Source organism: Colletotrichum orchidophilum (assembly GCF_001831195.1).
Source record: "Colletotrichum orchidophilum strain IMI 309357 chromosome Unknown Scaffold_68.1, whole genome shotgun sequence".
Taxonomy (NCBI): domain Eukaryota; kingdom Fungi; phylum Ascomycota; class Sordariomycetes; order Glomerellales; family Glomerellaceae; genus Colletotrichum; species Colletotrichum orchidophilum.
This window is the reverse complement of record NW_019173024.1, coordinates 136,004-150,962: the sequence shown is the minus strand read 5'-3', so window position 1 is coordinate 150,962 and position 14,959 is coordinate 136,004. Positions and strand designations below refer to the sequence as shown.

Genomic DNA, 14,959 nt, shown 5'->3' with positions numbered 1-14,959 from the left:
TCTGGTGGAGGGGCAACAAGCCAGTCGGCACAGCGAGAGGATATACGTGGTAACGAATGGCTTCCCCGAAGATCAAAGCAAAAGAAAGTAGCGCTTAGCGAATGGAATTGGCAAGGCAGAGTTCAATGAAGAAGAAGCCGAGCCAGATTGGGACAATGTACACGATGCAGCACCGCACTCGACAACTTCATTACACCGTGGACCGGAAGAATAGCAAGTCAGACTAGAAGGTTCGGGGGCAGCCATTATTAAATAACACGCAAGTAGAAGCGTCTTCGGGTGAGCAGACCAGGCAATGAGCAGCCTGACTATGGGCTGAAAAAACAACCTTGACCTGGCGTGTCAGCGATCGGCTGCTGCAGGCTAGGCTAGTAGATGCCGGCCTCCAGCTCGAACAGGATGGGAGGAAATTAACCAGAGCAGATCAGCCCAGGCAGAGAACAACTCAGACACATACTCTGATGCTCCGCGTCTGGTGCTTGGTGCTGGATTCGTTCAGACAGGCGCGCGTGGAATACCTAGCTGACCAGGAGCAAGGGTGCCTTGCAGCGGCCACCTCTACCGGCCCAGGGGGCAATTTTAGTCACCTGCTTGCCAACACTAACTAATACGAGCCGGGGGAGGGTCATTTGTGAGAGAAAAGCAACTACACTGCACCGGCGAGGGTTTATATGGGGATGGTTCTAGTGCAGATGGCTGAATCAGATCCAGAATCGTGGGCAATCAACCCGATGGCGGCGAGGTGCTTTGATATTCATCCTTCAGACCTGAAAGGTCTGCCAGGACGCCACTTGGCTGGCCTTGCCTTTAGTTTTCGACAGCATTGACAACCTAGTGTGTATTCTAACGACTTGGCATCTCGGGTTCATGAGCCTGATAGGTGCGTCGAAATAGCCCAGCGCTGACAATATTGGAAGTGTACATGATTCTATGGCGTGCCTGACTGATGAAGTGGTGTACAAAGAGAAGTTGATTGAGGTACAAGATAATGCCAAAGGTCAGACGGCGTGAGCGCCGAGACCGATGAAGGTCAGCTGTTGGGGGGTACTGAAGAGGATGAGTGAATGGCGAAAAGCAAAGAAAGAATCGTGCAATATGAGACAACGAGATTCGAGGTTTTCACGCTCGCTTGTACTGCAACTGCAACGTGCCTTTGACTCCCTGACCTTGCCTTGCAGATTGGCCGAGTAACCAACGTTGGGGTAGACAATGGTATGATGATTTCTCGACTTGCTGGATCCTTCGTCGGATCCATTACCTTATTGCCTGTGCAACCGACACGTGGAATCGTTGGTTCGCGACTATCAGATGGAGCGTTCACGACGTCTCCCGCTTTTCTCATGTAGGTGAGATAGGCAGGATGAGCAGTGGATGATGAGACGCAGTCATAGTTCTGCAGCTGGTTAGTATTTGAATACTTATGAGGTAAGGAACCAGCTAGCGACATGGGCGTGAGAAGAGACAACACGCGAGAGGCAGGGGGGGGGGGAGGTGATGAGGATGAGAGGGAAAGTGGATAAGACGTTGATGAGAGATGCGGGAGAGAGTGGATGATTGAGAGTGCAGTGAACTTGGAACCGGGGGCGGAGAGCGGGGCAGAGGCGGAAAGGTGGGGCGATATCGAGGGGTTGTTCACTTTGCCATTAAGGGAAAGTGAATAATCTGAGGGGAGCCTCATGCGATAATCGAATGAGACACCCTTGCACCCCTTTATGATGACGAACCCCGCTAGATGCTGGCTACCCCGCGGTGAGCCAAGGTCTAGGTAAGGTAGGTACCGCAGGGTGCAAAGGTAAGCTGGAGCCAAAGCTAGGTACATAATACGCGCTCCAGCGTCTGCCACGTCCCACAGGCGCCCCTGGCCTGCCGCATTATTGGCTTGGCAGACTTCGGTGTGTGTCTGGCTACCATCGGAATGGGCTGTCGTTGTCCTGTGCAAGTTGAGAGTTGTGAGCCTACGGCCACAATTCTCTCCCGTCGAGGAGGCCCGGCAGCCCATGCTGGAAGTAGATGGCCCCTGGTACTGGTGACGGGAGCAATGATGCCTTTCAGAGCATCTCTGCCGGGCGACGGTCGATGACAGCAGCCAGGGGTCGGGTGAGGCAAGCATTCTGGGTTGTGCTCGACACCCTCTTTCATTCTTGAATCTTTCCTGGTTTCTTTTGGCTTCGCTTGGCCTTCCGTTTACGAGCACCGTCAGCGTGGCCATGGCCGTGACCGTTGTCTCCTGTGCGTATCAGGTCTGATCTAGCTCTGATGTGACTCTCACGGTGGCACTGGCGAGCAAAACCACCTTCGCCGCGTTGCTCATAACTGGAAGCCACCCTACTACCTTAGGTAGGTAACCTTGATGCCTCCCAGCTCAGAGCCCCTTATGTCGGGAGATGATCCGATGCCGGGTTGACAGCAACGTCGGCCGCCATTGCAGTGCCTGCTGGGCAGTTGACTGCTCCAGTTTCGTGCAGACACGGGTTTGCCCAGACTTTAGAGACAACCAACCATGTTCCTGTTTCGTCAGCTCTTTTCCCACTCTCCAGCCTCCGTCTTCCCCGTCGCCGTCGGGCACAGCAAAGATTCCGAGAGGGGAAGGGAAAGCCTGATATTTTGTCAAGTTTTATTTTCAGGGTTCACAAGTTCATCATGGCACCGCTGGCTACGGGCAATAATAAGCTTGACTCCGGGCTTGTACCCGTCGAATTTAGGTGTGGGGTGTGATGCCCGCCCCCCCTCCTCAACCCCCCTTTCTCTCTCAGAAAGATTCCTCGCTTCGCCCAATTCTGCACACACCAGGCACGGCGCAATGCTGCATCACGGCACAGCTGAAGCTTCGTGCAGGTCTGCTCGCAATTCACCGCATTGAGTCGTACTCACACAACAGAAGTTGGTAGAAACAAAAATGAAAAAAGGTACCAGGATCACACATGCTTACGTGAAGGCGAAAAGTTTGTGTCCCCTTGCCAGCAGTCTTGGATTCGACCAGGAGGCTGATGCCAAGAACCTGGGAGGATATGATGCCACTGACGACGGTGGCATGAAACGAGGCCCAATTGGCAAGAAATCAGGGACTGTCCGTGTCTTTCTCTTCCCTCGCCCGTATTTCCAAAGCCATACCGGGCATTGACAGTTGTGATACGCCAACTACATTGTCCAAGACATCCTACTCCCTATGTGTTATCAGGAACGACTAAGACAGCCTACCGGTCATCGGGCGTCTGATGGTGCGATACGATGTGATCCAAGTAGACCAGGGTAGAACGGAAGCTTGCTGGTTGTCGAAATTGCAGTAAGCTCGACTGTTTGTCAGACTTTGACAACAACTTTCGGAAGAATGCGCAAATTAATATTTGCGGTTGAGTGGAAAATTTTGAAAATTTCTGTAGCGAGGGGACGGAGGTCAACATTCCGGGGCATCTGTGGGAGGGATGGGTCCCGGTCCGGATCACTTTCCCAGCGGCCCTCCCAAGACCTTGTCAATTTGGGCCCAGAGGTCCACTGTGGTCGGTGTGATGGACAGGCAGGATTTGAATGAGTGTCAACTTTGTTCGTATTAGTCAAGGCACCATCGTCATGTAGTCTTGGTCCACCGCCTCTATCTCTCTCCTCAGATCTGCGATCTCTCCCCGCGACGGAAAAAGCGTTGCTGAGTCAGGAGCCACAAGGGAGGATTTAGAAAGCGGACACCGCCCCCAGCGTCACTCCCAACGCTCCATCCTCATCGGCAGGCAGCTCGGGAATTGGCGTCGGACTCAGACGGTAGGGTTATTCGGGTACCTGTTCTAGCGCTGGCGCTTCTTAGAAGCTAGAGTCGTGGAAATAAAGCCATCACGTCACGATTTTAGGTGTTCTACCAATGTATCGGAACACAAATGCCCACGGCCCCTTTGGCCGGGACCATGAGCATACCTACCGGCGCTCACCATCGCTACCTTGATGCCAGGCCTGGACACTAGCTGCTAGTTCATTGGAACTCGGGCGGCGCCAGCGCTACTCCCCTCGGTCCCCACAGCGGCCCGGAGACGGTATGGCTTGGTGCTATTCCCGCCTTATCACGGGCTTGGGTCTGAGGAGCACGGTCCAGCGTGAATCTTCGCCGCAGGGTGATTGAAAATTGGAGTATGGAAGGGGGGGCGCCCTGCGTAGTCCTGGTCTTCGCCCCAGAACTCTTGGAACGGACTGAAGTGGCTGGGATTTCGGAGACGAGTAAGCAGTTCGTCCACCAGAGGTAGTGATTCTGGCTCTGGAAAGCACCGACGTTGGTCGGGAAGCATGACAATGCCAATCGCTAAATCGCAACACCAAATACCATTTAATCACAGACACTGCCTCAATTTCACTGTTGGCGCGTCTTCAGCTGGTAGATGTCAACGCCACAATTCCCACCCCGATCAATCATACACTCAATTGGCCGTAGTCGGCGTCTTTCTAGCTCGAACACACCTAGCGCCAGGTTTTCCATCCACCTCATGACACATGGCAAGCCACAGAGGTTCGCGCTGTCCAGAGTTTGATTTGGACCATCAGTCACACGTGGATAGACACACTATCGACTTGGGTAAAAGCTGATCCATAGAGACGGACGGGTGGGTGACGGAATACCACGCGTCAGGGATTTTCAATTATTGTCCAGGATGGGAAAGCTATCTTTGCTTCATAAGTCATTTCATGTAGCCATCAAACCTAAACATTACATTAAGAACAGAGAAATAAAACATGAACAAAAATAATGTCGTCTCATTGAAGGGAACCCCTCAGTGTCGGAAATGTAGCGAGCTGTGATGAATCGAAACATCACCATTCCTTCCCCTCTCTCCCCAATGCCATTTGTGTAAGAGGTCCCGAATATGTACGAACTTTCCAGCTCTCTCGAGGTATGTCTTGATGAAGGTGGCTGTACCGTTTGTGCCCCCTCCTCCCCCCCCTCTCTCTCTCTCTGTGTGTGTGTGTGTGTGCAAAGATGAAAGAACCAATCCCAATTCCTTCACTTCCCCATCTCCAACCCGCCGCCATTAGGAACCCCCAAGTGTATGTTCCCCAAAAGAGCGGGATGCTATGTAGATATGATGTGTTTTATCGACTTTTTCTCCGGTCTCTCCAATCATGGCCCATGTCTCACGCTCCCATTCGTCTGACTGACGAGTCTAATGTTCCCATATTTTTCAGCCTCAAGCAAGGTAAAAAAACGCCACATGAATGATTTCAACAGTAAGAAAGTGTGAGAAAAAAAAGCAGCTTCAGCTGAGAAACGCCCGATTCGGTCTTGGTGTGAGAAGCGGCGACGCTAGGCAAGCTCCGAGGCCCGCGCATCCAACAATCCAATCTGGGTGGTGCATGCTCTTAAAGAGTGCCACGGCCGCCCTCAGCGTCCATCTTCTCGTCGTCGCCTCCCTTGATGACCTCGCGGGTCTTGCCCCACTTGAAGTCATCCGAATAAACGAGGGAGTATCCCAGGATAATCATGTTGAGGAAGGGCGATGTGCACAGGTGGAAGAAGTAGCCGACAAAGTATTGCATGCGCTCAAGCATATTTCTCGGCAGCCAGAAACCGATGCAGAAGGAATAAATCTGTAAAAGTCGCCCAGTCAGAATCGCTCTCTCGATTGAAGAGATGCTTCGGGTTAAGTAATGAGGTTTTCTTTGGAAGGGGAGACTTACGTATCGGAACAAGAGCAGGGCGAACAGAGACATGAAAACCGGATCTCTCACCAACTCATCACCACGACGGCAGAGAATGATGATCAAGGCGATGACGGCAGCCATGATGAAGGGAGTAATGAACCAAGTCATGACGGCAATGATGGACTGGAGACGCTCGATGGGAATAATGCCGGGGCGGAAGATCATGACGAACTCGTTGGAGATTGAACCGAGAGCCCAGCGCTTGCGCTGGGACAGGAAGACCTTCCAGTCTTGAGGCACAATGGTAAAGGCCTTGGCGCGCAGGGCCTGGGCGGTTTGGCGCTGGGGGAAGAGCGAAAAGATGATGCTGGCGTGGATCGAGTCCTCGGAGTAGTTGCCCATGATGTGCTGCGTCATGAGGTCGTTGGGCTTGGGGCAGTATCCGAATCGCTGGCGGAGGACCTCGTCGCCGAAAGTGGCCTCGTCAATCCTGATGAGCTGACAGCAGCCAGGAAGACAGTTCACCTTGCCGGTGATACGGGACTGGAACATGCGACGGAGACCTTGAGTCTGAGAGTACTCGACCGACTGGTACAGTGACCAGAGACCCCAGTTCTTGCCGTCGTAGTCAACACAGACGTGACCGCAGACACCGACGAGCTTGGGGTTCTTGCGGATTTCCCTCAACATTTCCCAAATACAGAATTCGTCGAAAACAGTGTCGGCATCCATGCCAACGAGGTATTCGACATTCTCCAGACCCTGAGAGACGAAAGCATTACCGAGGTGTTCAAACAACTCGTTGCTGAACATGGTCATGATGTTGGTGGAGCGCTTGTGGAAGTGGTACAGGAACGAACGAGCGAAGCACAAGCTGTCGCGCTTGCCCTGATTGTAGCGCTTGCCGACGAAGACGTACGGAATACCCTTGTAGTAACCGGTCTGGATCTTGGTAGGCATGAAGAGGCCGTCTCGAGCGCGGTAGCCGTTCTCGAAGAAGCGCGTTGGGCCGGGCTCAAGGATATCCTCAAGGAGGTACTCCTGCGTGGTCTTCTCCATGCCAGCGCCCTTGACATTTCCATCGACAACAATGAAGATCATGCGCGGGTGGTCGTCAATGTTCTTCTGCGAAACCAGAGAATCTAGGGATCGAGTAAGTTCCTGGAGTGTCTCGTTGTAGCAGGGAAGAAGCATGACCATTCTCTCGGGCGTCTCCGGCACCTTCTCTTTGCGACGGAAGCAGAAGAAGATGGTCTTGAAGATGAAGTGGCCGAGAATGAAGACGATCATGATGAACTGGAGGACGGTATTGGAGCTGAGAAGCACCATGAAGAAGTAGTGTGCGACATGGTACGTGAACGACACATAGATCAGGGCGGCGTTGATACAGAGCAGACCGATGAGTAGGCACCATTTCTGGAATCGCAAGAGAGACTTGGACACGAGCTTCAGCTCCGAATCCGAGTCCCATCTCAGCTTTGCCTCTTCAGTCTGGACAGAGGACACGAAGGAAGCAGCTGACTCGCCGCCTCGAGACTGCCATGAGCGATGACCGAAGGACCCTGGTGTGCGGACGCCGAATGGTAGGTCTTCTGTGGTAAAACCAACAACAGACTATATAGTCAGCACCGTGGAACTGCTTCAGGGTGGAGGTAAATCTCGACTTACGGAGCCTTGTGACTGAATTCGAGATCCCAGTGGCCGCGGGATGGAAAGGCTTCGCTGGCTTTGAGCCGGTGTTGTAGCTCCTGTAAGAGGAGACAGGGGACGGCGACTGCCCTCCGCCATGGGAGGAGGTGGTGGGGGGGGACGCTGCTGCATGGCGACGGCCTAATTTGATGGACTGGAGGTGAAGGTTGAAAGATTCCAACCTAGGACGTCGACGACAACTAGAGGAGGGGTATCAAGCGGACACTACGAGGAGTGAAAGACTTGAGGTATAAAGGGTGGAAGTCAGGGATCTAATCAAGATCCTGGAGTCGAGCCAACAACAAAACGAATGTAATGACTGCCGGAGGCAACAGTACAAGTTTCCTACCGATGGGAGGAAAGAGAGCGAGAAGTGAGAAGTGGAGGATGAATCTTTATTCCTGCGGAAGAGAGAATGGTAAAAGGAAAAGAGGGCCAGCATGGGGTAAAAGAGGGTAACAGCATCACGGCGGACCTGGGCTCGACTTCGGAGCTAGCCTCACGAGGCGGTTGATCCGACCAGCTGTCTGGGCCGGAATCAAAGGTCTTTCTCAGGCTCGAATAGAGTGGCGACAGCTCGGCCGGGGTCAGGCATGGACCGCCATGCTGTCCGTCAACTGACTGGACCTGCTTTTTGGCTGAACGACGTGCGATCATGTCTCGCAAATACGGACTATTGCCTGGGTGCAGTTCTGGGCTTGGCCGAACGACATCTACACATATTTGGCATGGCGAAAGCAACATGAATTCTAGCGTCAGCTGAGCAAGCATGAATACTCGGACCAGATCGAAGATTGCCGACTTGACCGGCCACGGGGGTACATCAAACGCCATTTGGTGTCATTACGGAAAAAACGTTGCAAGGGGAGCAAGCCAGTCCCGTTGCTGCCAAACGTGGGTGTGTGGTTGGTGGTGGAGATGAGACAACCATGCCCGTGTCCTCGAAAAGTGTTCAGCAGCACACGTCGGCGGCTGCAGGTGTATAGACGGACAGACCGTGGCATGCCTAGTCGACGGTCGTTTACACGCCCCCGTGTCGACGCCGGCCACTTGGCGGCGTATGGCTTTCCAGTTTCTTGGTGTTGCCGCTGCTTTCTCGCTGTCCAGCAGGTACGCCTGAATCCGAGAACGCCGTGGTCGCCAGGGAACGGATTGGGATCGAGAATGCCACCGATATGCATCAAGTGCATGCTGTGTATCAATTCGCCCATGAAAAGGTTCCCATGTTCCGAAAGGGCACCGGCTTCGTCCGAGGGGAGCTGTGGCATCAAACGACATGTGGCATGGCGTGGAAATGGCAGAAAACAGCAATATCATCTTCGGTACAAAAAGAAATACAGCTCGCGCACGCACACACACACACACACACACACACACATACGACATGAGAGAGCCGCTCAAAGATGGCACGGCGAGAGACGCATGGTCGGTGCTACGCCCAAGGCGGGAGCCGCTCGCTAAGCAAGACATGGGCAACGGCGACGTTGACCAGGGCTGGCGGGCGAGGAGGTTGATCGGTTCTCAACTTAGCGCGGCGATGCTCCGCTGACCCCTGTCCAATATACACGTCAGTTTCAACATCAGGACACCGCTGCTTGAAAGTGCGAGTTGCAACATGCAGCTGCGAGAGATATTTTGGGCCCAGGTCGAGAGCGGGGGCCATACAAACCGAACCAAACAAATGTTTTCCGGAAGTGTTCGCTGTTGATCTTTGCTCCGAGTAACCACTCGCACAGAGAGGCGAAAGGAAGGGGCAAGCAGGAGAAAAGAGCCGCAGATGCAGAGCGTTGGCTGGGTTGGGCTGGACTTTGCTCGGCTCGCCGGGGAACAGCATCGTCTCCATTCAGACGACATCTGTCTACCTATCGCACTCCTTCCCTTCACAGAGACGAGCTGTACGGAAGGATTCGAAGAGGCGAGAAGGCCAGGTCAACATCTCATGGTTGCTGCAGCAGTGAGCTGTAAATCGAATCAAGTCAGATCAACCCCGGCGTGCCAAGCCCGTGTTTATGGATTCGCGGGCTGCACGAGTGGATAGGAGAGTTGTACAGTGCCTGTCCTTGCATATGGGTGCCTCCACACACAAGTAAGCTTGAATACTGGGCACCCAGTGAAGGACGCTGAACAGGGCTGCCACCGTCAGTCCAGTCAGGCACACAATCGTGAGTTTGCGTGAGTGTGTGAGCGAGTCTCATGTCCTCCATACGCGAACGCTGACCGACAGCTCCTAGTGGACGAAGTGGCCATGCATTCATTCATTGGACGCATTGGAGCAAAGCAGCCTAATGTCTAAGGGATCGAGCCAATGCTGCGCCTGTGATGCCCTGCGTCTGTGAGGAACTTCGGAAGATTGGAAAGACGGGTTGAATGCCTGGTGTTTGATTCGGCTCGACGACCTTGCCTCGACCTCCAGGCCTGCCTGCCATCTGCAACATCTAAATCATGAACGATTTATCTGAGAGTTGCAAGGGCACAACAGGCCCAGCCCAGGAAACAAACAGTCGAGAGGCCCAGGCAGGCGAGGGTCAAACACAGCCAAGAGGACCCTTCTTTTCGTTGATGTCCATTTCTGTCTATCATCGTATCTGTTTTGGGAAATGCCCGCTGAGAACGCTTGCTTCTTTGCTTTGTTAGAGACCTTGGGTAATAGAATCAGGACATTCGTCTTCGATTAATCTGCTACCAGCCGGCTGGGCACAAGTTTGACGGTACGAATGGGTCCAGGAAGCTCATTGTAGGATTTGCGTGGTACGTGCGTGCGTACGTGCGTGTGCGTTTGGTCGTAGCCAGGCAGTCTGGCAAATCTGGCGGCGAGTCAGCGGCGCAAGAAGAAAGCGTGGCGTTGATGCAGCATCACACCATCGTGTGGATGCGCCATGGTTCACGGTTGAGGTTGCGAATGGTCCCAAAGCCGCCGGTACGTGATCCCCAGCCCCAGGCCCTCAGCCCCGAGTGTGACTGGACGATGTGTTGAGGCGGATGGTGAGAGTGTGGGAGATGGAGAGCGGGGCGCCTAGTGATGCGGAAGCGGCTTGCATGTCGTTACAATGCGGATTCCATTCAGGGGGGTGGGTGAGGGGAAGATGGGAGACGGGGAGACGGATGGGGTGCGCGGTTGTGTGTTGTTGTCTTCGTGAAGGTTGTGAGAGGGTGACGGTGGTGGAGACGGGGGGACGGGAAGGGGAACAAGCACACGCCCCCACCATTATCCGGAGTACGGATAATTACCGGCGGATAGAATATTCTATTATGCATATAGCCGTTTACCATGATATTGTACGGTCGGTGCCCCGGGAGGCCTGAGTGGGTTCATCAGCGGCGGAAGCGGCCCCACTTAAGAGCCTCCGGTGAGAGTTAAACGCGGCGCTAGACACGCGGCATCCCAGGACCTGCAGTAGCTGGTTCCTTGTTTTCCAAGGTTACGCACTCTTGGCACCTCGGGGAACCGGGGTGAATTGCTAAAATCTGTCCAGGGGAGAAATGTGCGGGAGAAATATGGGGAAGTTGTTTTTGAGGTAAAATAAGGTAAGAAACAGTCCTAGGGAGGGAGGCCGGCAGGACGAAGAGAACGGATGCAACGCACACACACACACACGCACACGCACACACACACACACACACCGATCAGGGTGGTTCACGACCACGAATTAAAGCGCCAGAAATGGGCATGATCCTCTCACCAGAATTGAGCCCTTACATCGACACGGGGCGACACAAATGGCTTTCGTGTATGCACTGTACCTCGCTATACGGGATCTGGGGCCCGTACCCTTCTCTTGGCTCTCCGCTGTGAACAATAAGCAACTTGCCTTAGCAATTCCCGATCATGAACATCAATGAGCGAATACTTGCTGCAGGAGGCACTATCGATTTCCCCCACGAAATGCTACGGTACCGTCTTTCCCCCCTCCTTCACTCGGTTTTGCGCCTCTGGTCCCCCCGCTCCGCTGCAATGCAGTCATTTACTCATTTGGGTCACCCAAAGAAAACAGCATGCTGAGCACGAATCTGTGATTCGATGTTTGGTGAAGTGGGTCTGAGATGATGATGGGCGGCCGTAGCTAAACTGGCCTCGATGGACTAAACGACCCGTCAGGCTGGGCGTCGAAGCACGGATCGGCCGTATTGTCCTCCATTATTTATCTGTATTGCTAGTGAGGGCTGGAAAACAACTGCGTCAGCCATCAAGAAGGACAGATAATTATCTCGAATTGCTTCGACTCAACGACTTGTTGGTAGACGGGTCAAGCCCCAACTTGGAAGCTGGCAATGACTTCTCTGCCATAATTACTTATATCCCGCACCGTTTCTCCCAGTCCTGTTTAAGCAATCTCCTCGTTGACGAGTGGGCTAAGCTCCATGGCACCTAGACCAAGCTCTTTGCTTACCTGCGTCCTTTTCGCCTTCATCTCTCCTCCCCACGTAAGCTCGGGTAAAGTCTTGGTAGTTATTGCCCTCCTTGGCAGCTAGGAGACGGGTCTCGCGCGAGTGAGCTACGGTGAGAGTGTTGACTGTCATCTAATCAGGTTCTCAGTTCATCTGTACTTACGTACCTTACTTACCCTTGAAGAGCCGGCCCCACCACATGGTAATCCCGAACCCATCGCCCGAGGGCTCGGCAAACCTCGCCATACGTCGTAAGTGCAGCAAACTTTTTTCTTTTGGTTTGAATGGTTTTCTCCGGTACTCGGGGCATGTTTCCCCGTTCGTGGTGCCACCTATGCCAGTGTAGGGTAGTGTCGCAATATTCGTGGTTTCAGCTGACTTGGGAAAAGACCATGACAATTGCGTGCGATTCTTCGATGATGCAAATGGCAGGGTGTCTCGCCGGAGCTTCTCGTATATGGAAAGTCAACACAGAGGAAACCGTTGCAATAGCTAATCAAGACATGCATCGTCCGGAGAAACAATCTCAACTTAAAAAAGAAAAGCAAAAGAAAAACAGGCACGACACTGGCCGTTGAGATGTCGCAAACGCACGATGTAGGTCGAGACATCCTTCGCTTGCTCAATTAGGTGTTATCATTAAACTATTTGCCTCCCAAGCCTTCTCTGCATCGACATGCCAATGCGTTCTAAATGTTTTCCAACGCTCCTGCTGCGATGTGTATGATACAAATCCCCAGCTGTATCCCAGCTTCTCGGCCGTAGAGATCGTAAAGGTAGGTGGTAGCCAGGTGGTAGTGCTTCCGCGCCGACAGCCTTGGCGTTTCTCGATAGACTGCACGACGGTGATTCTACCGGTTCCATAGCCCGACCGACCGAAAAAAAAAAAAAACTTACGTGAATCAAGGTTTGCAAGTTTGCCCCTCATGTTCGCTGTCATCTCCTGCGCGATATATTGCAGAACAATGATCTGTACGGGAACTCCCCCGGGGTGAAGGGAAGGTCCTCGAGGATCGACCATGCTGTGCGAGTATGGTGGCCAGCTTCAAGGTTAGATGCAGGCTGGCAATATATGCTGCACTAAACAACATAGCCCAATCAATTGCATGTTCCGAAAAGCGACTGGCAGCCTGTTCCGCAGTGCGTCGCAGAGTTGCCACTGAAATTGTCTCATCAGTATGTCGACTTATTGCGAATAATTGCTACCGATGGAGCAGGCGCGAAGATAACCGTAAATGGAGAGAAATGATAGAAACATACCAGTATCCATATTGAGAACAGCACGTTTTTGTGCCGTAATTCTTGCAAGTGGCACTCCATTGAGTTCCGCAGAGACCATTGGAGGATTCGCTCACAGCCGAAGACTGGGGCGAGCAAGATCCAAAGCCCGGCTGGCAGCCCGTTCCGCAGTATGTGAGGCTTGAGCCGCTGTGGTAAGGGGAAGTTGTCAGCCTCATCATTCAAGGCGTCAAAGGCGTCCAAAGACTTACCAGAATCCATAGTAGGAGCAGCAGTTGCCAAACGCTGAGTTGAGGCACGTGTAACCACTGGCGCCACCGCAGGTCTGGTCTGGTGACACATTCGTCGAAGCAGGCGCACTTGACGACGATGTGCGAGTTGCTATGGTGGTGGATGCTGTGCTAGACGTGGCTCTGGTCTGTGACGACAAAAAAGGCGTTGAGGTTGCGGAAGTGGGCACGGAGGTTGTCGTCGTCGTCCTCGTCGTGCCAGGTGCGACGCCGGAGCTAAGAGCGCCACCCGCAGACCGGTACCAATTTTCTCTGGGATCATTGAGACACTCTCCCACGGTCACAAGACGATATCCACGGGCCTTGGCAGTGTCAATCATGAACTGTGTCAGGTTGACCACGGTCTGATAGTGGACATCATGGGACAGCTCGATGTAGCTGTTTGCTGCCGCGTTTGTCGAGATGCCATTGGAGAAGCGGTCCTTGGCGGTCTGAATCTCCTCAGGCGAATCATACATGTAGTCCTTAGTGTCGATATTGACGTTGATGATATGGTAACCGAGTGTCTTGAGCAGGTTCTGGCACCCTGAGCCGGCGTCGCATTCAAGGAACGGCGGGCGCATGTAAGTGGGAATCCAGCCAAACAAGTTCCGGAAGGACATCTCATTATAGATGATTTCGGTTCTTTGAATGGTGCTGTTGACCTCGTTCAAGTTGCGGTGGGTCCAGGTATGGCTTGCAATGTGGTGGCCAGCGGCATACATTCTTTGCATGATGGCCGGCCAAGGCGTATCGGGGTTGTCCATCCGGTTCTTGCCAATGTTGTTGCCGGCGACAAAGAAGGTGGCGGTGACGTTCTGGGCCTCGAGGATGTTAAGCAGGTTGGAGGTGTAGATGTAAGGGCCATCATCATAGGTTAGTGCTAAGGTCCCTGGGTTGGCACAAGTTGTAATAATTGAGCCTAGATTGGGATGCAAGTTAGGTCTGTCTCACGATGCATAGGCAGATGAACACACCATAAGGCACGGAGCCCACGAGGGGCCGCGCGATACTCTCCGTGCTAGCACCAGGTGGCGGAAAGCTGTCGAGTCTTGGTTAGCATTGTGCGGCATAGTCAAGTCTCCGACCGACGGTCGACTTACAAGGTATCGCAAGAATCGCTGTATGCAAGTTGGCATTGCGAGCCGCCGCAATAATCTGCCGTCGTTCCACACCAGCCGGCTTCTGAGCAACACTGTCCCGGATCACAGGACCCGATTCCGGGTCCGCACTCGGCGCGCTTCCTCAGGGGAGCTTTTATAGTGGCGGCCATGGCCGCCCCTGAAAGGAGAATAGGTAGAAGCCCATGCATGGCTAGAGAAAATGAAGCAGTCTGCGACGCAACGAGGGTATGATTCCGACCGATCGACGCTGCGGGCAAGATGGAGAAAAGGTTCCGGGATGGTTCAAAGAAGGCGAGGGGCGGTATTTACGAGAGATGTTCGAAGATAATGACTGGTCTTCGGGTTTACACTACGAAGATGGATATTGCTCCTCCAGACCTGCCAAGGGCGCCGTATTGATTCCAGTCCCCCAGGATTTATTGAGAAAGAGGACAAGAGGAGGATGGCTGATAGCATGTGACTTGGCAGCAGGATCAATGGCGCTGGCCAAGCGCATATAACAGCATTCTTCGAGTCGAAAGGTGGATGGAGTCAGACGGGAAAACGGCACTTGCAAAGTTAGGCTGGCGCCTTCAACCCTCTCGATACGAGGCAGCGCCCCGTTGAATCGTGGGCTAAGAGTCCAATATTCAGCAT

The 14,959-nt window shown here is 53.4% G+C and overlaps 2 protein-coding genes across 2 annotated transcripts; both read right to left on the bottom strand.

Moving 5' to 3' along the window:
- Positions 1 to 5,334: 5,334 nt before the first annotated feature.
- On the bottom strand, positions 5,335 to 7,404 carry CORC01_08159 (glycosyltransferase family 2; the record flags this gene model as incomplete). The annotated part of the gene is made up of 3 exons (XM_022619793.1): positions 5,335 to 5,562; positions 5,653 to 7,230; positions 7,285 to 7,404. 3 exons carry the CDS (start codon positions 7,402 to 7,404, stop codon positions 5,335 to 5,337), a joined length of 1,926 nt encoding a protein of 641 aa, XP_022473717.1.
- Positions 7,405 to 12,789: 5,385 nt separating this feature from the next.
- CORC01_08158 (polysaccharide deacetylase) lies at positions 12,790 to 14,472 on the bottom strand (the record flags this gene model as incomplete). The annotated part of the gene is made up of 5 exons (XM_022619792.1): positions 12,790 to 12,850; positions 12,952 to 13,119; positions 13,182 to 14,091; positions 14,177 to 14,241; positions 14,303 to 14,472. The coding sequence occupies 5 exons, from the start codon at positions 14,470 to 14,472 to the stop codon at positions 12,790 to 12,792; spliced, it is 1,374 nt and encodes a 457-aa protein (XP_022473716.1).
- Positions 14,473 to 14,959: the final 487 nt, after the last annotated feature.